Below are 26,191 nucleotides of genomic sequence, written 5' to 3' on the forward strand. Positions count from 1 at the left end.
GAATTTTGAAATATCTTGCTCACAATATTTACTTCATTCAGTATGTCATACCAAATGACCAAACTTAATAAAAATTCAAATGAAGTAAGTTTATTTTCGATTGATTGGATTTCGTTTTCATGTCACTGGTATGTTCATAAAGGTATTTCAAAGCTAGAGAAAATTGTGGTACTTGGTATCTCACAGATTTCACACTTTCGAGGCGACATTCCCACCTCGTTTCTGACAGTGGTTTTGGTTGTTGTTGTTGTTGTTGTTTGGGATTTAATGGCGCAAGAGGAACTTCGGCTATATTGCGCCTGTTCAAGTTTTGTTATTTCCTGTTATATTGTTACTGATTTAACCTATTAGATATGATTAGTTAAGTTTATTAAACTGAGGTATGAAAAGAGTTCACTGACGTTTGCTTTTTCTCCCATAATGAGTTCAAGGCTTAATGGCTCATTTGAATGCGATTTGAAAGCTGATTGGCGGGCAATTTGGTATCGTGGACATTCTATGATGATGTGCTTCACTGTTAGTGTGGTCAGACACTGAGGGCATTGTGGAGGATCGTCTTTCATTAGCAGGTAAGAGTGTGTTAAATATGTGTGTCCGATGCGAAGCTGGGCGAGGATAACCTCTTCGTGTCTGTTTGACCAAAAACTTGATTTCCAGGATTTCTGCTGTTGTTTGATTTGGTATAATTTATTGTTTGTTTGAGATTTCCAGATCTGCATCCATATATTTTCAGAGGCTTTTCGATTGATGTTTTTAAAGTCATTGAGCGGTATTTTATGCAAGTGAGAATTTTTGTTAGACGGATGTTTTGCAGCATCATCCACAAGTTCATTGCCGAGTATTCCAGAATGTTCAGGAATCCAAGTGAATCTGACTCTTTGTTTGTTTTTCCTAAGGTGTGATAAGGAGGAAAGAATTTTTCTTACATACGGATGAGATGGATGATCTTCTGTCTGTAAAGCATATATTGCACTTAACGAGTCTGTGAAAATGATACTTTTCACGGGGGAAGTTTTGGCAATGTGATCTAGGGCGAGACTTATTGCAAACAGTTCAGCACTAAAGATACTGCACTCTATTGGAAGAGACTGTGAGATTATGCTGTTTGGCAATACAACAGCAGCACCAACGTGTGTGGCCGTCTTGGATCCGTCAGTGTACAGATGAGAATAGTCAGAGAATTGCGTTACATAAGAGGAATGTAGCTGTTTTATATGTTGACTTGGGATATTGTTCTGTTTCCATTTTATGAGGACCATGTCACAGTCAACTGAACTGATTTCCCAAGGTGGAAGGGCTGTGGGGGTATCTTGGTAGATTTTATCCATACTTAAGTTCAATTGTGAGAGTATTTCTTTTAGTCGGATGCCTGCAGGTTTGCATATATTAGGTTTGTTCGTATATAAATTTTCCCATTTCGGTTTATAAAGATATTGCCATGTTGGATGTCCAGGAAGGCTTTGAACTTTCGCAGCATAGTTCATAAGAAGAACTTGTCTACGAAGACTGAGTGGGAGTTCATGGATCTCTGTGTATACACAGGTGAGGTACGGAAGGCTCCTGAAACAACACGTAATGCATTGTGATGAATTGGATCTAACCAGTTCAACACACTTTTCCTAGCTGAGGAGTAAATGGGAGAACCATAATCTAATTTAGATCTTATCATTGCACGATAAACATGCAAAAGTGAGTAACGATCAGCTCCCCATGTCATGGCTGATACAGCTCGTAGAATGTTTAATTTCTTTAAGCACATTGTACGTAGATATTTTATGTGTTCTAGGAAATTTAATTTTTGATCCATGATTAGTCCTTGTAGCCGGATACTCTGTTTGAGTGGAATTTGTTGATTGCTTATCCTTAGTTCTGGATCAGGATGCATCTTTCATTTTCTGCAGAAGTGTATTGCCACTGTCTTTTGTACTGAGATTCGATATCCATTATAGGTGGACCAGGACTCTATTTTGTTAATAGCACATTGGAGCTGCCTCTTGATTGTCCGCATATTCTGTGAGTGACATGATATTGTGAGGTCGTCGGCATATAGGTAGGTTTCAACTGTTGCTGGAATAACTTCTGTTACAGGGTTTATTTTGATAGCGAAAAGGGTTGCACTGAGGACTGAGCCTTGGGGGACCCCCTGTTCTTGATTGTATATTCCCTGTTATTGATGTATTTTAGTCATGAAATTCTGAAGGAACTTCGGTAGATGGCCTCGGAGACCTAATTTGTGCAATTCATGAAGGATACCATATCTCCACGTAGTATCGAACGCCTTTTCAATATCAAGGCATATCATTACAAGGTGTTCGTTTCGGAGAAAGGCATTGCGAATATTTGATTCAGCTTTTGTCATTATGTCTATTGTTGATCTATTTTTCCGAAAACCATATTGACTAGGACTCAGGAGGTTATGGAAGTCAAGGAACCATGTTAACCGATCATTCACCATTTTTTCTAAAATTTTACCTAGACAGCTAGTGAGTGCGATGGGACGATAATTATATGGATTTGAACGGTCCTTCCCAGGTTTTGGAAAGGCTAGTACAAACGAATGTCGCCAAGAGTCTGGATATGTATCCTCAAGGTATATCCTATTATATAGTAGTAACAGCATGCATAAAGAATTTTTAGGGAGGTGTTTAATCATTTGATAGTGGATTCCATCCGGACCTGCTGCACTTTCTTTAGATTTGGCTAGGGCTTTATGCAATTCATTTATAGTGAAGGATTGATTGTATGAAATCTCATGAGTTGCATGGAAATTAATTTTGTATTTTTCGATTTGAGCTTTATATGTTTGAAAGATTGGTCGGTATGACGTTGTTCAATTCCTCAAATGTTTCTCCTAGGAGATTTGCAATTTTTTCTGGTTCAGTTATGTCATGACCTTTCCAGCTTATGATCGGTTTAGGGACGGTTGTATATTTGCCTGAAATTTGTCTAATTTTATTCCAAATTATTCTGCTGTCCGTATTTCTATTAATTTTGCTTGCAAAAGATATCCAGGATTCTTTCTGAGATTTCCGGCGTATATAGCGTGCTTTTGCTCTGGCTTTCTTATATTTTATGAGCTTAGTGGTGGTGGGATACTTTCTGAATTGATTCCAAGCCTTATTTTTTTCTTTCTTTGCTTCCAAGCATTCTTCATTCCACCACTGCTTGTAATGTTTATGAGACTGGTTAGCTGTCTTTGGTATTGCAATGTTTGCTGCAGAAATTATTTGATTTGTGATATGAGTAACAGCATTATTGATATCAGTATGTCTTATGATTTTCTCATCTAAAGAAGCAGCATATTGGTATTTTTCCCAGTTTGCTTTGCAAAATTTCCATTTTATACCTCTTATAGGTTGCTGTACATCATTTGCTAGTAGGTGACAAACAACTGGGTAATGATCACTGCTATAAGGATCATCGGAAACAGACCAGTCAAGGAGAGGAAAGAGAGCTGGGGAACAGATGGTGAGATCAATTGCAGAGGTAGTCCCTGTTGGTAAGTGGACATGGGTGTGAGTACCTGTGTTTAAGAGTGTTAGGTTCCTATTATTTATAAGTTTTTCAATCATCTGTCCTCTTTTGTCTGTATGAAGTGATCCCCAGATGATATGATGCCCATTAAGGTCCCCCATCAAACAAAAAGGAGATGGTAATTGTTCAATTAAATCCTCAAATTCTTGCAGTGTATACGCATGATTAGGTGGAAGGTAGAGTGAAATCATAGTCAAGGTAATTCCAGTCACGATGCGTACCGCGATTGCTTCAAGGGGTGTTTGTAGCTGAATATGCTTGGATGGAACATTAGAGTCAACAAGAATGGCGACTCCTCCATGACCTGTATTGGTTTTTCGATCTTGCCTATATACATTGTAGTTCTTGATTGAAATACTTATGTGCGGAGTTAGGTTTGTTTCTTGCAAATAGATACTTGCAGGAGCATATACGGAAATTAGATCTTTGATATCGCTTAGATTACTTCGAATGCCACGACAATTCCATTGTAGAAGTGTACGCATTATTTGGGTTTACTACTTGATTCAGATGACTTACGATGAGTTGCTTGTTTTAATCGATCTGTTTTGATTTTTTCTTTTCTGGGGAAGCTTGGTCGGCCACCACTGTCCATGTCATCATTTGCGTAAAGTTCCAGAACTGGTTCATCTTCTTTCTCCTTTTCATCAATTTCCATAGTGTCAGTATTTTTTTGTGTTTTTTCAACAGGTTTGGTGGAATTTATACTGCTTGTTGGTGTTGGATCTTTAGCATCTGGTGGGATTACAATGGGTGTATTAATTGCCTGATCAACTTTTTGTTTTGTTTGTAAAAGAAGATTACGTGCCCAATCTGCTATTGAGATGTTAGGCGGGATTGTGATGTCAGTCTGTATTGCAATTACCTTTGTTTTCTGCACTGTAGTTGCTGCTGTTGCTGCATATGATCTCACTGCTGGAAATAGTGGTATCTGCTTTTTGGCTTCTTGATATGTTATCTTATGTTCAGTTTTATATTTTTGAACTTGCTTTTCTCTTTTCCATATATTACAGTCTCTGGAATAGGCAGGGTGGTCTCCTTTGCAGTTTGGGCAGCGAGGAGACTGTGTATTGCATTCTTTACAGGTATGTTCTTTTGAGCCACAAGTGGCACAAATAGCTTGTCCTCTGCATACTGTTTGGGAATTGCCATATTTTTGACACTTGCAGCATCTTATTGGATTGGGGATATATGGCTTTACCTGGCAATTCAGGTACCCGGCTTTGACTGATGATGGTAGAGTTGGAGTACTGAAAGTAAGTATGATGGTGTGGGTTGGAACGAGGTTTCCATCCTTTTTAATAAGGATTCTTTTGGCATGTATGACATTCTGGTTTTGTAGCTCTTGTACGATTTCTTCTTCAGAGCTATTTAGGAGGTCCCATTCCACGATAACCCCTTTAGATGAATTTAAAGTGGCATGTGGAGTGACTTTGATGGGAATCCCTCCAAAAGTTTTGGTTTCAAGAAGAAGCTCAGAATGTCGATGATTTGTCGTTTCTATAAGAAGATCGCCTGATTTCAAGCGGCGAACCATTTTCGGTGGACCAGCTATATGTTCTAGACACCTCTGTATAACAAAGGGAGAGAGTTTACTAACTGGTTGGTCTGATAGGGAATGAACAATTAGAAAGAGTGGCGAGATGGTTTGGGTCACATCTTTCTTTTGTCTTTTGGCAGTAGATGGATTAGGATCATCTTGCTGCCAATTGTGATCAGTTTGATCCATAATTCCAGGAGAAGCCTGGTTTGTCAAGTCCATTGTTGCTCCTCTTAGCCCTGAAAGGATTATTTTTCCTTTCAGGTTTCCGGCCCCACCACGGGGAGGCAGGAGCAGTGGCACCTAGTGACCAAGCAGCTGGCGGATTAGTTTGTTAGTGAGAAATTGGATAAATAATCTAAAAAGAAAGGTGATTTTCCTTCCTGGGTTCTACTTAAAATCTGCTAAGTGAAGAACCACTTACAATGAACTGAGAATAAGAGAGCGGCTAGAAATGAAAGAGAACAAAATCACTTGGAAGGATCACTTTAGAATTCGCTTAAGAAAAATCGCTTGGTCCCTATCGCTTGGCACTTGGGGCCAGTGGTTTTGGAGTAAGATGTTTGACACGCTCTTTTAATATATCGCAGCTTATTACAGAACTTGCAAAAATATTATATATGCTTTGTAAAGTCCCAAAAAATGAATTTGCAAGAGATGATTTTGAAACGTCTCCAAGAACTAAATTCAAACTATGACCTCCGCAGGGCATATGCTGTGCTTTGGAATTCTTTTGCAGGATAAGTGCTTGCACACCTTTATATAAACCTCTCATATTAGCTCCATTATCATATCCCTGTCCTCGACAGTTCCCTAAATCTAATTTCTCCTTTTCTAATATGCTTTCAATTTTAGCTGATAACCCTTTTCCTTTCGAGTCTTTTACTGTTTCAAAACAAATAAATCGTTCTTGTATACTCACATCACTTTCAGAATTATCTACATTAACATATCTTAAAATAACAGATAATTGTTCTTGATGGCTTACGTCTTGGAGTGCAATCTAATAAAATTGTGAAATACTTAGCTTTCTTAACTGTATTTATTATTTCCTTTCTAACTTTTTTAGCCAAAGAAGAAATCAGTTCATCTTGTATTCTATGAGATAAATAGGAACGCAATGCTGATTCTACCCACCAAATGTTGTTTCATGATTGGGTCAAATCTTGCAAGTAATTCTACAAGACCTAAGAAATTACTGTTGTGCGGTTTATATAAAGCATCCCTACTGCCCCTGAACGCCAAATTATGCTCTGATAAAATTGGAGCCACTATTCGTTCACAAACACATTTTAAACGCTGTGCTTCGTTTTTAATTATTTTTTCATGTTCTTTGTCAATAGTGTTTCCAAGTTTCAAATTCTTTTCAAGTTGTAACAATTTGTACATAGCTTGTAAATGATATTTTGATCTTTCATGACTTTGTAATTGTGATTACAATTTCATGACTTTGAGTAGAGTAACCACCTTCGTTCTTGACGTTCCCCATTCGTTAATTTTCTTAAATAATAATTTTCAGAAAAACTTCTGTTATTTTTATCTTTCAGAAAATCGTAGTTTTTTACTTGCGTCACGCCATTTTGTACGATAGCCATTCTAAATTTATCAGTTATAATTTCGGGCCAAGTACCAGGATCATTGATATCGATATTTTCGTCTTCGTCGCTTTGTTAATTCTCTTGAAGCTGCGGTCCTCGGAATAATTCATCTTGTCCGACGCTGACAAAAAATCCTCCGTCTGTACTTTTCCCTCTGCTTCGTGATTATCTTCCGTTCTACAGTTTTCTTATCATCGCTTTCCTCTTCATTAGGACGAGAGGTGGCTTTATGATGATCAGGATCGTTTTCGTGGATGTCGCACGGCGTAATTTCATTTCCGCGAGTTTGATCTTCCAGTAACTGTGAATTATGCGTTTCTTCAGTTTGTTGCACCATTTTCGGTTTTTAAAAATTTTGCGAGGGAGTTCCTCTGTTTTTCCGTAATTTCTTCTCTCTTTCTTTTTTTCTTCAATTTATCAGAGCCACACATATACTTTCTTCCTGCATCTCTGTCTCTACTAGTCATGTTGCGAAATAGATATTAATATGTTATTTATTTTCAAACCTCGCGAATCGCGATAAAAACGTACGATGTACGATCAGCTGTCATATATATATATATATTCGTATTTGTGGGGAATATTTATTCAATAATTTCAAATGAAACTACAATAAATTATTATTTTTATTTGTAAGGAGAGATATTTTAAATATATTTGAAAGAAAATATATTTTTCCGTGTTCTTTGGGGAATTCTTGGCGGGCTTTCAAATAATGTTAATAACATGATTATTGACATTTTATTTCTTATGTATATTAAAAATATGGCCATTTTATGGCGATGTCGCTAGATTTTGCGACAGTATTAAAACAAAAAAAAATAAAAAAAATAAATAAATCATTTTTATTTTGCAAAATCAGTCAGCGGCGCAGGGCCTTCAGAAACGCGGGGCCTTGTGCGCTCGCACCGTTCGCACCCCCCTCGGGCCGGCTCTGGCCTGACCATTGCCTTGTATATTGGGATAATCAACTCCCTGTCCCTGCTAGCAAAATTCCTATATATTATTGACAACACTCCATGACCTGGCCTGGCAGCCCATCTGCACTGCTCAGTGAACTTAATATTTGACTGCACAATTACCCCCAGGTCTTTTTCACTTTTCACTTCCCTGAGTGTAGTACCACACAGTTGGTACGTTTCTCTTTGGTTATTGCTACCTGTATGCAATACTTTGCATTTCTCAATGTTAAACTTCAGTTGCCACTTCTCAGCCCATTTTCCCAATTTATCTAGATCCAGTTGAAGTAGCATACTGTCTTTACTGTCATTAACAACCCTGCCAACCTTTGTATCATCTGCAAACTTGGACATTAAACCTGATATACCTCCATCAATATCATTGATAAATATACAAAACAACAATGGGCCCAACACCGAACCCTGGGGAACTCCACTAATAACATTTGTCCACAAAGAGCAGTGTCCATTGTTTTCCACTCTCTGTTGTCTCCCACTCAACCATCCCTTTATCCATTACAGCAACTTACCCTTAATGCCATACTTCTCCAAATGTACGGCAGTCTTCCATGTGCAACAGTATCAAAAGCTTTCCTGAAATCCAAGTATACGATATCAAAATTATTTTTGGCATTCAGTTACTTTGAGACCACATCATAGTATCCAATCAAATTGGTCTGACAAGACCTCCTTTTAAAAACCCATGATGTCTTAACTATTACTGCAGTCTTGTCTAGATGATCCTGCAATGCTTCTTTAACCAGTGATTCCACTATTTTCCCCTGAACACAAGTAACACTAACAGGTATATAGTTACTTGTGTCACTTTTTGAACCCCGTTTTGAATTGGTGATACATTTTCGCACCTGCAGTCCATGGGGACCTCCCCTGAGTCCAAGGAAGCTCTCATAATTATGGCTAAGGGTTTGCTTACTTCCTTTGCTGCCTCCTTTAATATAACTAGATAGATCCTGTCCACCACAGGTGCCTTCCTTATGTTTAACTTCAACAATTTCTCCTCCACTTTACTCTCAGTTATTACAAATCACTTAGCTCCCTGTGAGCATTTGATAAACTTCTGGCACTCGCCTCATTGAATAACTCCTCATGTGTATGTAGATGCAAAATACTTATTCAGTTTATCAGCTACCTGAGCATGATCATCAATAGTAAACCCATCTATGTTAGGTGGTCCAATCTGATTCATCCCTTTCCTTCTAGAGTTTACATAAGTTAAGAACTCTTTGCTGTTTTTCTTTGCATCCTTTTGCCAAAGATTTCTCGTAATCTGCCTTCGCCTGCCTAACCTCCTTTGTGAATTGATTACAGACTAGTTTATACCTGTCATAGGCTTCTGTGTCACCTGAAACTTTATATGCATCCCATACATTTTTCTTCTCTGTTACAAACCTCATTAATTCATGACATCCAGTTAGGCCTAAACCTTGAACAGAATTTCTTAGTTGGAATGAAAAGCCTAGTAGCCTCCAAATTTATGTCCCTGAAGGCTTCCCATTTAGATTTCAGTGTTGGTAACACATCAGTTGATCCCACAGAATTGTACAGAATTTAAAAACTGTGTGAGACTTCTGTAGTCAACCTTTACGAAAGCAAAAGCCCTTCCCTTTAGCCTTATGGTAGTTACATCTTTAAGTAATTCCCATATCAGTACATTGTAATCACTGTCACCCAGTGGTTCCTTTATCTGGAAATTCTTAATGCATAAATAATCACTGCTGATAATCACATCAAGAGTACTACTCCCTCTGGTTGCTCGAACGTGTTGCTGAAGAAAACAGTCAACCATTAAATCCACAAAAGTCTGCTAGTGTTCAAGCGACCAACCCACAAATTCCAGTCAATATCTGGAAAGTTAAAATCCCCCATTATAAGACATTCTGATTTACTGGCCCACTCTATTTCTCTGCACAATTGCTTATTAAACTCATCAGCGTCATTGGGCCTATAATACACACCTACTCTCATTTTATCTTTTCCAGTGCTTATTTCACATCAAACAGACTCAACACTGCTTTGTCCCCCAACATCAATTGGATGTACTTCCTTAGATTTTATGTGTTTCTTAACTAACAGCATAATTCCTCCTCCCTTCCTGTCCCGTCCTGTCTATCCTTCCTGTACACATTGTACTTCCCAAATTCCAATTCTGCTCTGCTTATATCTGTGTAACACTACATCTCTGATATCCCAACAATATCTGCCTTTGGAACACACATGAATTCGATTTAATACTGTATAGGAACAGGTGCATGTATACTTGAATGTACACCAATGTTAGGAGTATAGTTAATAAATTTGATGAGCATTCAAGTATACATGCACCTGTTCCTACTCTTAGTTACCCTAACACAGCCCATGTATTTACTTGTTCCACTATGACTCCCAACAGGCCTGGAAATCTCCATTACCTTGCTTTCCAGGCTGCTGCTCATTCTAACAGAAGCAGTTTGGTTTTGTTGGTTTTTAGGAGCATTAGCAATTAAGGCCATATTGCTCCGGGATATGCGGTGGTCATTCTCTGACCTTTCCGCATCCTGCGTATTTGGTAGTGATGGGCTTGAACCCCGGTCTAATCAAGAAGCACGTGCTACACACTGCTGCTCCTTCCCACCTGGCTACAGAGGCGCCTATATAGAAGCAGTGCAAGAATCACTTTTGCCCCTGCCTGCGACCACTGTTAACCTGTGTTTCCCCCCCAAGCTAGCAGTTTTCCGACCCACCTAACACTGCCTCGACAGCATCAGCAACAATATACTTACTGTTGGTTGATTTTTTGTACTCTTTTTATGTCCTCAAAAAAAAATCAACCAATAGTACATATATTATGAAATCAGCATTTATTTATTTATTTTAATGCAATAATGAACAGACTTGACAAAGACCATATTAATGACGATTGATATACATGGTACTTGTGACCAAGCATGGGATGAGACTGTGATATGATGGACTTTGAAAGAGGCATTATTGTGGGTGAAGGTCAGGAAGGTGTATACATCTCATAAACCTCTTGTGTGGGCCATTTCTGACCTAACATTTTGCTTTTGTAGGGAGTGGAAAATAAGGGACAAAACAATCAAGCTTCAGCACAATATGAAATTGTTGGTGGAGAATGGGATGAGAGGACTGCAGCTGCTTGTGCCAACTAACAGGTGCACAGCACACGTTTCTTGATTAGACCGGGGTTCGAGCCCGTCACCACCAAATACGGAGGATGTGGAAAGGTCAAGGAATGACCACCGCATATCCTGGAGCAATATGGCCTTAGTTGCTAATGCTCCTAAAAACCAACCAAAAAAAAAAACCAACTAACAGAATGATCTCTGTAGCATAAGTGAACAGGATACAGTGTTAGATGGTCAGAGTATTTTAGCATTAGTAGAGGCAGGTTTTATTAGTAAGAATCTTCTCTTAAGTAAAGTGTATGTTATGCGAGTTATTCTAAAGAATCACGGGTAGGAGAAAATTAGTTACTTTCATACAAGTTGGCATCTACTAACTTGTATGAAGATACAAACTTGTATCTACAAAATTACAGTCAGTCCTCGTATAACATGTGTTTACATTACATGAATTCGATCATACACGATTTATAAACAGGGGGACGATATCGTATATATTCATGATATTACATTAATACATCAACCGTTGAGTTAAAATAATTTAATACTGTATATATACAAACAATACAGAGAATACTGTAACATAATCTATTTACAATAACTGATTGTGAATAAAATAAAATACAATAAAATATATAAGGTTAAAAGCATTAAAACTATTAAAATGTACAATTGTGGCTTTCGGGGGCATCTGCCTCCTTTCTCAACAAGCAATAATACTTGCGCAGCACATCCTTAAGTATCAGGTTCACGGCACGTGTGGTTGATCAGGCGCATGAACAAAAGTTCCTACACGTGCCCCAGAACCAGAAGCAGCTCGGGAATGTGGTAAACAGAAACGCTCATCTTTTGAGAGGACTATAGCCTCAAAAAGGGGGTGAAGCCGCACACCCCTGTCCCTATTCATAGTATTGTTGTCAGATGAGCAAATCCACAACCTCTCGAGCCACTTACGGTCCGAGAATCTATGCGCCCGATCAAGGATGACAGCATTTTCTGGGGAGACCTGGTGCTGTCTTTCCCAAAAATGTTCAGCAACAGCAGACTTATTAAACTCTGCGGTCTGTATGGCACTCATGTGTTCCCCCAGAAGATCCTTAAGCTGCCGCCCAGTTTCCTCCACATAACATTCCCCACAATCTGGGCATTTAATCTTTCATCATTCTGAAAGCATTCAGAATGCATTGCAAGGGTATTTCAGGATTATCAAACACGCTCTATGCAGCTTCCGGGCCGGAGGTTGCACACAGTAGTGTCGCAAGTTAAGGACCCCATACTAATGGATTCTAGTAGTGGGGTTATATACGAGATTAAATGCCCAGATTGTGGGGAATGTTATGTGGGGGAAATGGGGCGGTGGCTTAAGGATCGTCTGGGGGAACACACGAGTACCATACAGACCACAGAGTTTAATAAGTCCACTGTTGCTGAACATTTTTGGGAAAGACAGCACCAGGTCTCTCCAGAAAATGCTGTCATCCTTGATCAGGTGCATAGATTCTGGGACCGCAAGTGGCTCGAGAGCTTGTGGATTTGCTCATCCGACAACAATACTATAAATAGAGACAGGGATGTGCGGCTTCACCCCCTTTTTGAGGCTACAGTCCTCTCAAAAGATGAGCATTTCTGTTTACCACGTTCCTGAGCTGCTTCCAGTTCTGGGGCACGTGTAGGAACTTTTGTTCATGTGTCTGATAAACCACGCGTGCCGTGAACCTGATACTTAAGGATGTGCTGCACAAGTATTACTGCTTGTTGAGAAAGGAGGCATATGCCCCCAAAAGCTACAATTGTACAGTTTTAATAGTTTTAACCTTATATATTTTATTGTATTTTAAAATTTTGTATTTTATTTTATTCACAATCAGTTATTGTAAATAGATTATGTTACAGTATTCTCTGTATTGTTTGTATATATATACAGTATTAAATTATTTTAACTCAACAGTTGGTGTATTAATGTAATATTGTGAATATGAACTTTCCCAACCTCAGAGGCCTTTTTGAAGATATCGTATATAACATGAACGAATTCGCTTATGCACAATTTGCCTTTGTGTTTACAAGAAATGGCAGTTGAACGCGGAATCACCCCAACTGAATGCAACACAATAGGAATGAAGAGAAGATTCTGAAAATGTATTTATGTTTTTTTTTTATATCAGTGAAGGGGTTTTTTTTTTTTTTTTTTTGGTAGTTGTTGGCGCATCGGCTTCTGTGGCCATAATGCACCTCCCAAGATTTTTGCAGTACTTTGATCCAAGCCCGAGGCGGGATTCGAACCCGCGACCTTTGGGTTGCTAGGCAGGCACTTTACCCACCAGGCTAGCCCGGTCGGCATCAGTGAAGGGGAAACATATTTCACCATAATAACGTAAAAACCCACACAATTCCAGCTATCGGTATTATCACAAATGCAATTAGATTGAAGTTACTACCAGTAACAGATTTATGGTAGCAACCCACAGAAATGTGCTTTAGTAAAAAATGTGAGCTAGTGAGGTGTGAATAGCGTGTCTCTGCCTTTATGGTGTTGTTTATTCAGTTGCTACATGTGCACACAGCTTTGTTTATGTGTATATCAAGCGTGCCTCCTCATTTTGTAATTGTGCTTTATTCCTTAAAAATGAGTAAAATACTTAAAAGGTGTGAAAAGGAAGCGTCCTGGTGAAGACACTAAAGATTCAGAGAGAAAAAGAAAAGTAATATGGATAGACAGAGGCAGACTGGGTCAAAAATTCTTACCCGGGAACATTTGTAGCAGCCTCATATTAACGTTTATGGCCAAAATCACACTGGCCTCCGGCCCACTGGGGTTTCCCCAGTAAGGCTTATGGCCAGTCCGCCTCTGTCGACAGAGGAAAAAATATGAAATTGTGAAACGCTTTGAGTGAAATGAAAGACCATGTGATATTGCACGTGCTACAGGCCTAAATGAGACAATGCCGAGAATTAGAAAGAATGCAGAGAAAATAAAAACAACTTTCATAGCAGGAACAATTCAAAGTGTAACAAAATCCATTAGATTAAGACACAAAGAATTGGAAGAGATGGGACGTCTGTTTAGATAGAAGATCAAACAAAGAACATGTTTGCTTACGATAGAAGCAAAAGCATTAGCAATATTTTATTACGTAATAGTAGTAATAAAATACATAAGTATTTTATTACAATTATTTATTGTGTTTGGCAATGTTTTGGTTACAAATGTGTGTTCAATCTTGGGTGGTCGGCACCTAACCCTATTTTTCCCATAGGGCCTGTTATTTATATTGCACGAGGGTTTCTAGGAACACAACTATCGTGCTATACGAGGACCGACCGTACTATGTAGACTAACTTTACTTTGTAATGCTATGTGATATATTGAAGTTTTTCAGTGTATATAGTTTGTTGAGATAATATATTTATTTGATAAGACTGTTTAATGATTGCAAAAATACGACATAACTTATTCAAGCTGTCTTTTCAGCAGAACTACAATTCCTCAACCTGTGTGCACTTTAGGGTAACTCAACATGGTCAACAAGGCAATTTTATTATTTTTAAAAAAAATTTTCTTCTTCAATAAAGGTTAAAAGGACCATACAAGTCAGAAAAAATTGCCTAACATACTGCATCATTATTTATACCTGTTTGATAAATTCAGAAAATATTTTAATTTAGCCAAAGTAATTTAGCAGATATAAAACTTGACAATACAACTTATTCAAAAGAATACCAAGCTAAACAATAGTTGTTAAATAGCATCTTATGTGGTGGCTTCAGTGACTGCAACAGTCTAAGAAGCCCAAATTCAAACTAATCCACTGGCCATATGGCTACGAAGAGTTTTTGCATTACCATCCAGTTTACCTTAGTGTACAACACACTGATTTGCAATGAAGATGCCCTCTCTCTCTCTCTTAATGGCACAACAACTTTAAAAAAAAGTAAATAACTATCAAAAACAATGGCTATAAAAATGTGTGACAACTACTATTTTAAGAAACATAAAAATAACTTAATTAAAAGGAAAAACACTTGCCTTCACATTCTCTTGCAGAATTCATGCTATATCCAGTTGTACATTCACAGGTATAGCCACCAAGACGGTTACGGCAAATCTGATTACCTCCACAATCATGAATCCGACGAGCACATTCATCAATATCTAAATTGAATCACATACTAAAATATCTTCCATAATTATGATTATTAATCAACAGAAAATGTTAAAACAAATGTAATAATTAAAAAGCAGCTGACATGCTGTTTGGACAAATGTGAAATTAAATTTTCACTTCACTGGTGCTTTTTAGGATTCACCATTTTCCTAGAAATGGCCATAAAATAAGTGGAGGAAAACGGCTACATTGAGGTGGCTCAACTGTACTATTTTTTGAATATACAGGGTGTCTCAAAAATATTGGTACAAATGTTTAGGGGAGGTAGGTAACATCTAAAGGAATGTGAATCGCATAGGAACCCATAACCGGAAACGTCACGGGAAAGTAGTAGCAGAGGCACAAGAAGCAGAAATGACACAAGACGGTATTTAGTGGCAAACATTTATTTGACATAATATTAACAATGGAGTACGAGATGGATGCATTTCATGATGTTACAACAGATGCTCGAAGGTTCCACCATGAGACGCGATGCATGCGTGACACCGTCGCAGCATGGATTGGTGGATACGGTCGAACACACCTGGAGTTTCTTTGACAGTAGCAGCAGCACAGACGAGTCTTGTCACGAGATCCATTTCCATCTCCACAGGCGATTCATACACGATATATTTGAGGGCCCCCCACAGAAAGAAATCAAGGCTCGATAAATCAGGTGAGGGTGGAGGCCAGGCAACGGGTCCACCACGGCCAATCCATGGATGCCCAAAACACCTGTTCAAATGGACACGAACACACCTTCTGTAATGGGCAGGTGCCCCGTCATGTTGAAACCAAATGTTGCGTCTCACATTTGCTGGAACATCGTCAAGTAACCCTGGTAGAACTTGTTCAAGAAAGATCCGATATTTAGCAGAGTTCATGTGGGATGGTAACAGGTATGGGCCGACTAAGCAGTCACCAGCTATACCTGCCCACACATTTATTGTGAAGCGATGTTGTGCCGCATGGGGGTGCACACCGTGTGGGTTGTCGTGAGCCCACACATGAGCATTGTGCTGATTGAATAAGCCTTCCTGAGTGAAATAAGCCTCATCCGTGAACAAAACATAGGCTGGAAAATTCAAGTCTTGAACACTTTCTTGGAGAAACTACTGCACAAAAGCCACACGTGCAGGATGATCTTGGGGGAGCAGTAACTGAACCCTTTGAAGATGAAAGGGGTGTAAGGAATCATCATGCCAGACATGCTGTACACTGTAACGAGACACTCCTATGGCAGGGGCAACGGCACGTGTGCTGGTAGTAGGATTATTCTGGATGGCATTCAACACACTTTCTTTCATGGCCGGAGTTTGAGTCGAACGTGGTCTGCCCGCACTACTCCTGTTACCTCTAAATGACCCATAATCGCACAAATTTTATGCACACGCACAAACAAACGGTGGTCCGGTACATGTCTGTTTGGTAAGCGTTCTCCATAAATTCGTTGAGCAGCTCGTCCATTGCCTTATGCTAATCCATACACTAGGTGCATGTCTCCAGCTCACAGTTTGTATATCGATGCATGCTCTTCGTGCAGCGACTACTGCTTGAATGAGTAAACCAGAAATTTTCCCTCTCGCGAATTGATGAACAGCGCCGTGTACCGACTTACGGTGATGTTTCCGGTTATGGGTTCCTATGCGATTCACATTCCTTTAGATGTTACCTACCTCCCCTAAACATTTGTACCAATATTTTTGAGACACCCTGTATATAATATCTATGAGACACATCTCTTAAAAGGGGGCTATTTTCAATCTTAAAGAACTGTTCTGGGTACTCACAAAACATATTTGTTTATTAGAATTCCTATATTACTTGTCAATGGTTAAAATAAATTGTGCAATTTTTTTTCAAGTATTCATATATTACTTTTTAATTTTTTAATGGTTAAATAAACATTGTTGAAGTTAAATAACACAGTTTATAAGATAAATGTGTATATACAAGGGCTGTTTCATAAAGAATGGTCATAATTTTCATGAACAATGGAGGTTCGTTAGGAGCTGCAGTGGAGGTTTGTTAGGAGCTGCAGTGGAGGTTTGTTAGGAGCTGCAATGGATGATTACTGAAGATGGAGAGATTCTGAACAAGATGATAATGATGGATGAGACATGGTTTCATCATTTCGACCAAGAGAGTAAGCAACAAAGTTCTGTTTGGCAGTCTACTTCATGGCCAAAGCTGAAAAAAAGCAAAAGTTGCAGCTTCTTCAAGAAAGGTTATGGTCATCTCTTTTTTTGACATTCAAGGAATGGTTTACCAGCATGTTGTGCCATGTCATACAGCTGTTGTGGGGCCCTATTTCACAAAATTTCACACTCTGTGGGATAACATTCATTGCAAACGACCACAACTGCACATAGGTGGGTGGATGCATGCTGCACCATGACAATGTGCAACCTCATATTGTTCATACTGTCATTGAGTACATAGCCATCATTAATGTTATTCATGTGCCCTACAGCACCTGACCTTGCATCCTGAGAATTGTTTTTTATTTCCAAAGTTATAGAAAGCTGCAAGGAAAATATTTCCAGTCATCAGAAGAAGTTATAAAGATGCTGGAGGCGATTCTGAAATTTCCACCATGTTTTTGAAGAATGGCAGAAACATTGTATAAGTGCATTTCATCAAATGGGGACTACTTTGAAAAGGACCATAATATGGATGATTAATAAAGTTGTTGTGGAAAAAGAAATTCTGATCATTCTTTATTGAACAACACATACATTTATTAGGTAATTTCTTGCTATAAAGGCAAAGAATAATTTTTTAATTATTTATTTACCTAAATGTGTAATAAATTTCAATTTTTTTTTTTTTTAAATAACTTCTATTTTTTGTAATCCTATCTGAAAGTTGTTGCATTTTTGAAAATAAATTTACTAACAGGTGGCACCACTTTGCCATCTTTGCTGTTGGAGACTTCAAAATGGAACACTATTATTCACACTCCAGATGAAGCCATGTCATATGAATAAAATAGTCACTGAAAGTACTGCCACTTTCAGTGATTATAATTACACTTATAATCATAATTTAGTTATAATTATAGTAATAATTATGATTAGTACTTGGTTATCTAAACTAGAAGCTCTTTTGGGAGCTGCTAAGTGGAATTTTATTTATTGATTTAAAATTATAAATTGTTTTTATAACTTTTGATTTAAAATTTGCAGTGTAGTTTTTTTTTTTTTTTTTTTAAGGAGCATTAGCAACTAAGGCCATATTGCTCCGGGATATGCGGCGGTGGTCATTCCCTGACCTTTCCGCATCCTCCTTATTTGGTGGTGAAAAGGCTCGAACCCCGGTCTAATCAAGAAGCGTGTGCTACGCACTTGCAGTGTAGTAATTATTTGTAATTCTGTGATAAATCTGGAGCATCTGTTCTTTACTTCGCCCTTGCAATTGCTTAAAAAAACCACAGCTGACTTCTGCTGCCATTGTTTTGTATCAGTAAGAACTTTTGAATTTTTCGGCCACTGTTTGTGTTGTATAGGCCATATTTGGAGGTTTGTATATAGTTTTGTAAGAGTATAATCAGAAGAGGCATATAAACTATAATTTATAGTGATACATATGTGTTTTAATAACTTTATCATGTACGGTATGTACTACATACCGTACAATATAAATATTCAGAGCTTTTGTATAGGCGATTTGGCATGAATACAGTATCGCATAACTACTATAGTTCACAGTAGGATAACTGTAGGTTTTTAATTGTAGTAAACAAGTAGCCCAAAAGTATTTCAAAATTTGTAACATGTTGGTTGGCATAATTAGATAATTTTATTATCTATTATAATTAACTTATAACTTTAAAGGTAATGGTATAGCAAAATACATATAACATAAATTTGAAACATAAGAGTACGCATTGTTGCTGCATAACTGGTGAATAGAATAGTGCTATTTGGCGAATTTAAGTATATTAATTTAGTATATTAGTATATATAATTATTCTCAATTATACTGAATTAAACAACAGAAATCATGCTCCAGACTGGAGCAGCAATGCAACAGGCACAAAGTAGTGGGAAAGCTGTGGCACCAGAGAGACAAATGAGGTGATTCTCCTATGACTCATAAAATAAAATGTGCAACTTGTGCAATGTCTGTGGACCTTTCTAGAACAGGACATAATACAGCCAAGTCTTTGAGTGAGTTTACTTCAGAGTGTGAAGAAATTAGCTGCCCACTCAGCATTCTAATGGTCATTTAAGAGAGAGAGAGAGAGAGAGCTTGAAGAGTACAGTGGATGATCTCAAAGGAATTAAAATGGAGACCCATCAAGCTCTCAGTTACCAAATTTAATGCCAGTGCTCTGGCAACTGTGTTGCCAGCTGTGCATCTGGTAACACAGTGGCAATCCCAACACAGAATATGCTGGTCCCATAGGAGGAGGAGGGTATTGTTGGTGACTCTATTGTCAGGAAAACAGCATATTGGTGGAACCCATGTTTAGTCTCCAGAGCTAAGTTCCAGTCAACCCTTCCCATCTCTTCAATCGTGCAGTATGACTGATGACTTTTGAGATTATGATGGACATCATAGCGAGATCCAATCTTCCTTGCATTTTGAGGGTACAGCTCTAAAACGGTGTTTGCAGGCCAGCCGCTAGTTAGTACACCGGACCGAACCTATTGGTAACTCTCTCGGAGGCTTCTGGATCAGCTAGTGTATAATCTTGCTACCTCTACTCTGCCAGATAGTGACTGGAGGGAGTCCGAGTAGTGTGTATACATGGGCGGGGGGAAGCATTGTTGAGGTCACGTTATGTCAAGGATCTGGGTATATTTTTACCGTGTGTACGCCACATCCAAAAATTTCATTACTTCATACAGTATGAACCCCCCCCCCCATTATTTCTTACTATTGAATACACTATGAATTGTCAAACTAATATAATAAGCTTATCTGTGAAAAGATCTGAACCTCCCAAACACTTCCTAGTTCATTTCACAAATATATGTGGTCTCAGTTCTAATCTCAACAATGTCTATTTCGAATTTCAGTCTGCCAAATCCCATGTACTTTTTCTAACAGAATCTCAATTATCGGTTGCTTCAACTACTGCTCATCTCAGTTGACTGAATTATTCACTGTATGATTCTTTTTTGCCTCAAAGGTGGTATTGTGCATATGTCCGTTCTGATATTCCCTATAAGAGACTTGGTAATTTGGAATCTTCTCTGGCTTAAAATTTCTCTACCTCATTCTGTCAAATTGATCTGTTGTCTCTACTGTTCTCCCAACTCCACTAATCAATTGGAGCTCTTTGACTTTCTCTCTTTGCAACTTCACTTTCTCCAGTCCAACTTTCCTAACAGTGAGGCAATTGTCCTTGTTGATTTTAATGTTCACAACTCCAGCTGGGTTCTGTTTTCTAGTTACACCGACCCAGCTGGTCGAGATGCTGAGGCTTTTGCAATTACTAATGACCCCGCAAAGATAGTTCATTTACCTACCAGAATACTGGACAATGCTAACCATACAGCCAACACGCTTGATCTTTTTCTCACAAACAACCCTTCTAAGTACATGGTCGAAGTGAGTCCTTTAGGAACCTCAGATCACAACTTGGTGATTGTCTCTTCTCCAATTGAGCCTTTATCTCATGGCTATTCCTAAGCTCGTATTGTTTGGCATTACAAGGATGCAAAATGCGGTTAGCTGTGAGATTTCTTTTCTTCTTTACCTTGGTCGGATTATTGTTTCAAAACTTCTGATGTCAACGTCTGCTCAGATCATGTCAGTGAAATTATTCTTGTAGGAATGGAATTCTTTATTCCATACTCCACTTTAAAATCTCGTCCTTTATTTAAACTTTGGTTTTCAAATAAATGTGCTAAGGCTGTTCAAGATAAGAATGTTGCATATCGTAATTGGTTTGTTTCCAATTCTTTAGTTTCATTTTCAGCCTACACCTAGAGCTTGCAACAATTATAAAACAGTTATTAATCAGTCCAAACTAGATTTTGAACAGGCTAAGAGTAGAAAACTTGTTTCTTGCCCTAATGGTAGCCGAGCATTCTGGTCTCTTGCCAAAGTTATTGGCCGCAACTTTTGCCCATCTCTGCTCCCACCTCGGTCAAAACCAGACGGTTCTGTTGTCACTTCAGCCAAGGATAAAGCTGAACTGCTAGCATCGCATTTTTCTTCCAACTCATGTATTAATGATCTTGGTAAAACACCTCCCACCATTCCCAACACGATCCATTCAATGTCTGCTATGGTCTTCCATCAAAAGGATGTCGGAAGGATTTTGACAAAACGTGATGCTGGTTGGTTGTATTAGGGTTTAATGGTCCATGGACTATGTTGGTCATAATGTGCCAACAAAACTTGATGCTCAGAAAGCTCCAGGTCCTGATGGTATTTCTACTCTTGTTCACAAAACCTGTGCTCCTCAACTTACTCCTCTTTTCACATTCTTATTCCGAAGGTGTTTTTCCTTCTGCTTGGAAATTCTTCCATTGACTGGAAATCCTATCCTGAAAAGGATAGGATTTCCAGTCAATGAAAGAAGGTCATTGCATTCTACTTTTCAGTTTGAGAAACTTTGCCCTGCTTAATCAGCTTCAACTTCTTGAATATCTGCCACCAATTCCTTAAATGCTGATCTCCAGGTAATTCTTCATTGAGGCAAAAACAACTTAGTTGATTTCAATCCTTCTAAAACCCAGTCTTGTTTTATATATCGCAAAAAGGATTCTTCTGCTCGTATGCTTATCTTTGGTGATACTCCGATTTCTAGGCAAGATGATATATCTCTTTTGGGGATTACCTGGATTTCTAATCTCTCTTGGCAAAAGCACACTAGAAATATTGCTTCCTCTGCATCTGAAAAACTTGGATTCCTCTTTCGCTCTCGGCATTACTTTTCTTCCAAACAGCTGTTCACTCTGTACAAATCGCAAATCTGCCCTACCGTGGAATATTGTTCCCACATCTGGGGGTGGTGCCCCCAAAACCTCTCTCAGGCTTCTAGATTCCATTCAGAAGAGGGCAGTTAGGTTAATTAATGACTCCTCTCTAACAGAGTCTCTCCACTCACTGTATCATAGACATACTCTTCTGCTGCATGCCTTTTCTACAGCTACTTCTATAATTCCCCTCTCTGTCTCTCTCTTTCAAAACAGTCTGAACATGTGCCGCCACCAGTCAACATTCATTTAACGTCCAACTTCAAACTCACAGAACCACAACTTTTCATCATCCTCGTTTATTCATTCAACTACTGTTTTCTGGAACAACCTTCCTTCGTACATATTTCTTGAAAATTACAGTCTACATAAATTCAAGAGTAATGTCATCAGATATCTTCTTTAGTCTTCTCAACCTCCAATCCAAGCATAGTACTATATACTATAGGTTTTAATACCTCTCGTGTTTGGGGTTTTCATAAAAAAAAAAAATATATATATATATATATATACAAATATGTAAAAAAAAGGATAGGTGGAATAGGACCAGGGTATGTCTGCCAGGTACACTACATAGAGCAGATATCATCTTTCAAGAGCACAAAAGGTGATATTATTGGACTTGTTGACACTAATAACATTAAGAGTAGGAGAACTGCATAATTACTTAACAAGTAATTATGCCCAGACACGATAGGAGGGAGTATATAATGAGAGCTTTGTTGATCAATTCGCCCCTGGAAAGATTGTGCAAGGCTCAAGGGGTAGAATTTTTTTCAGCCTGGTCTGTACTTGTTAACAGAAGGGACTGCTTCTACAGGGATGGGATTCACTTAAATAGAAAGGGTGCAAGAATATTTGCTGATGCTATCGAGGCAATATTAGGTGGGTCGGAAAACTGCCAGCTTCGGGGATACAAGGACTAATAGATTAATAGCAGCCACTGGCAGAGGTGAAAGTGATTCTTGCACTGCTTCTATTGGAATGAGCAAAAGCCTGGAAAACAAGATGCAGGATATTTCAGAGACTGCTGGGAGTCATTGCGGTACAAGTAAACACATGGGTCATGTTAGGGTAGCTAAGAATAGAAACAGGTGCATGTACAACAATGATAGGAATTTGGTGAATAAATTTGATGAATTTGAGGTATTGCTCAAAGCATCAAAGGCGAATATTGTTGGGATATCAGAGATGCGGTGTCACACAGATATGAGGAATGCAGAACTGGAATTTGTGGAGTACAACATCTACAGAAAGGATAGACAGGATAGGAAGGGAGGAGGGGTTATATTATTAGTTAAGAAACATAAAATCCAAGGAAGTGAAGCCAGTCGACATTGCTGGACAATGCAGTGTCGAGTCAGTTTAGTGTGACATAAGCACTGGGAGATCAAAATTGAGAGTAGGAGTGTGCTATAGGCCTAATGACCCTGATGAGTATAATAAGAAACTGTACAGGGAAATAGAGTGAGCCAGTAAATCAGAGAGTCTTATAATGGGGGATTTTAATTTCCCAGATATTGACTGGAATTTGTGGGTTGGTCACTCACACACTAGCAAGGCTTTTGTGGATTTATTGGATGATTGTTTTCTACATCAGCATGTTCGGGAGGCAAATAGAGGGAGTAATACTCTTGATCTGATTATCAGTAGTGATTCTTCATGCATTACGAAACTGCAGATAAAGGAACCACTAGGTGGCAGTGATCACAGTGTGCTGAAGTGGGATTTACTCAAAGAGGTAACTACCATCAGGGGTAAAGGGAAGGGTTTTTGCTTTCGTAAAGGCGACTACGATGGTCTGAGACAGTAATTAAATTCTATACAGTGAGACAAACTGATGATGTTACCAACAGCAAATTCAAAATGGGAAGCATTCAAAGAACTTATCTTAGAAGCTACTAAGCTTTACATACCAACTAAGAAATATTGATCAAGATTTAAGCCTAAATGGATGTCAGATGAACTAATGAGACATGTGGCAGAGAAGAAAAATGCATGGGATACATATAAATTAATGAGTGACATGGAAGCCTATGATAGATATAAACTGGTCTATAACCAAGTCACAAACGAGATTAGGCAGATTATGAGAAATCCTTGGCAAAAGATGCAAAAAAAAAAAAAAAAAACAGAAAAGAATTCTTTATCAAAGTAAACTCTAGAAGGAAATGGATGAATCAGATTGGTTCACTGGATATTGATAGTTCCACTGTTCATGATCCTTCTCAGGTGGCTAACAAACTAAACAAGTATTTTGCTTTAAACATTCACACATGAGGAGTTATTCAGGAAGGGGAATGCCAGAGGTGAAGTAAACTCTGGCAGTAAGCTAGATAATCTTGTAATAACTGAGAGTAAAGTGGAGGAGAAATTGTTGAAGATAAACACAAGAAAGGCACCTGGGGTGGATGGGATATATCCAGTTATATTAAAGGAGGCAGCAAAGGAAGTAAGCAAACCCTTAGCCATAATTATGCGAATAAATTTGATGAATTTATTTGAGAGCTTCTTTGGACTCAGGGGAGGTACCCATAGACTGGAGATGTGCAAATGTGACCCCAATTCACAAAGGAGGATCAAAGGCTGACACAAGTAATTATAGACCTGTGGGTTTAACTTCTGTTCTAGGAAAATTAATGAAGGCACTGGTTAAGGAAGCACTGCAGGATCACCTGACAAGATTTCAGTTATAGCTCGGACACAGCATGGTTTTGTTAAGGGGAAGTCTTGCCTGACCAATTTGATTGGATATTATGATGCAGTCACAAAAGAACTGGATGCAGGGAATAACTTTGATATTATATACTTGGATCTTAGAAAGGCTTTTGATACTGTTGCACATGGAAGACTGCTGCACAAATTGGAGCAGTGTGGCATTGGAGGCAAATTGCTGCTATGGATAAAGGGGTGGTTGAGGGGGAGAAGACAGAGAGTGGTAATCAATGGACACTGCTCATCGTGGACTAATGTTATTAGTGGAGTCCCTCAGGGTTCAGTGTTGGGTCCATTACTGTTTTCTGTATTTATAAATAATATTGATGATGGTATATCAAGCTTAATGTCCAAGTTTGCAGATGATACAAAAGTTGGCAGGGTTGTTAAGGACACTACTGACGCAACAGGATCCGGAAAGGTTGAGCAGATGGGCTGAGAGGTGGCAAATGAAGTTTAACATTGACAAATGTAAAGTACTACATATGGGAAACAGCAACCCCACAGCAATGTATCCACTCTGTGGTACTACACTGACAGTGGTAGAAAATAAAAAGGACCTGTGGGTAATTGTGCAGGCAGATATGAAGTTCTCTGAGCAGTGCAGATGGGCTGCAAGAGTAGCTCATGGTGTCTTATCAATGATATACAGGAATTTTTCTAGCAGGGATAAGGAGGTGATTATTCCCTTGTATAAGGGAATAATCATCTCCACACCTCCACACCTTGAGTACTTGTCTGGAGGCCTCATTTCAAGAAGGATGTAGAGCTGCTGGAATGAGTATAGAGAAGGGCAACAAGATTAGTGAATGGAACAAAGGGTTGCTCTTACAAAGAAAGGCTTTAAGTTTTGGAAATTACAGTGTCTGGAGACTAGGCACCTGTGAGGTGATCTGATAGAGGTGTATAAAGCCTTGAATGGTTTGAGCATGCTCAATGCTGATGGGATTCTGCCTCTCGCTCAGAATAATCACCTGAGAGGGCATAAATTCAAATTGAGGAAAGACAGATGTAGGATAGATGTCCAGAAATTTGTCTTTAGCCAGCGGGTAGTTGGATGGTGGAACAGATTTCCATCCTTTGTTGTGGAAGTTGAAAGCTTAAATAAATTTAAGACTCAGCTGGACAGGTATTTCGAACGAATGGAGGGGTGAAGTGGACGTTTTTTTTTTTTTTTTTTTCCTGGCTGATGCTGCCTAAGCTTGCTTTCTTGCATCATATGCCTCTACTAATGCTAAAGTACAGTGCAATATTGAAAAAAAAAAAAAGAAGTTGCTAGTTAGGGTTAAATTTGAAGGTGACTGCAATTCTGCCCAAACACAATAGGAGGGAGTAGATGATCAGAGCCTTGTCAATCAATTTATCCATGGACAGATTGTGCAAGACTCATGGAGTAGGATTTTTCTCAGTGTGGACTGTGATTGCTAACCAGAGAGAAACTGCTTCCACAGAGATGGAATACACTTAAATAGAAAGGGCACAAGAATATTTACTGATACTATCAAGGCAGTGACAAGTGAACCAGAAAACTACTAGCTTGAGTAGACAAACTAATAGATTAACAGTACCACAGGCAGAGGTGAAACTGATTCTTGCACTGCTTCAAGTGGAATGTG

General features: G+C 38.6%; 1 protein-coding gene across 1 annotated transcript in view; it reads right to left on the reverse strand.

Moving 5' to 3' along the window:
* Positions 1-26,191, reverse strand: part of LOC150086829 (uncharacterized) — a 641,413-nt gene that overhangs the window by 167,351 nt on the left and 447,871 nt on the right. Inside the window, exon 22 of the mRNA XM_090372286.1 lies at positions 14,802-14,927. Within this exon, the coding sequence (XP_090228412.1) occupies positions 14,802-14,927 (126 nt within the window). The remainder of the gene's footprint in view (positions 1-14,801; positions 14,928-26,191) is intronic.

The sequence above is a fragment of the Mastigoproctus giganteus genome, chromosome 4, assembly GCF_048544385.1.
Source record: "Mastigoproctus giganteus isolate SK-2022 chromosome 4, ASM4854438v1, whole genome shotgun sequence".
In the NCBI taxonomy this organism is placed as follows: Eukaryota; Metazoa; Arthropoda; class Arachnida; order Uropygi; family Thelyphonidae; genus Mastigoproctus; species Mastigoproctus giganteus.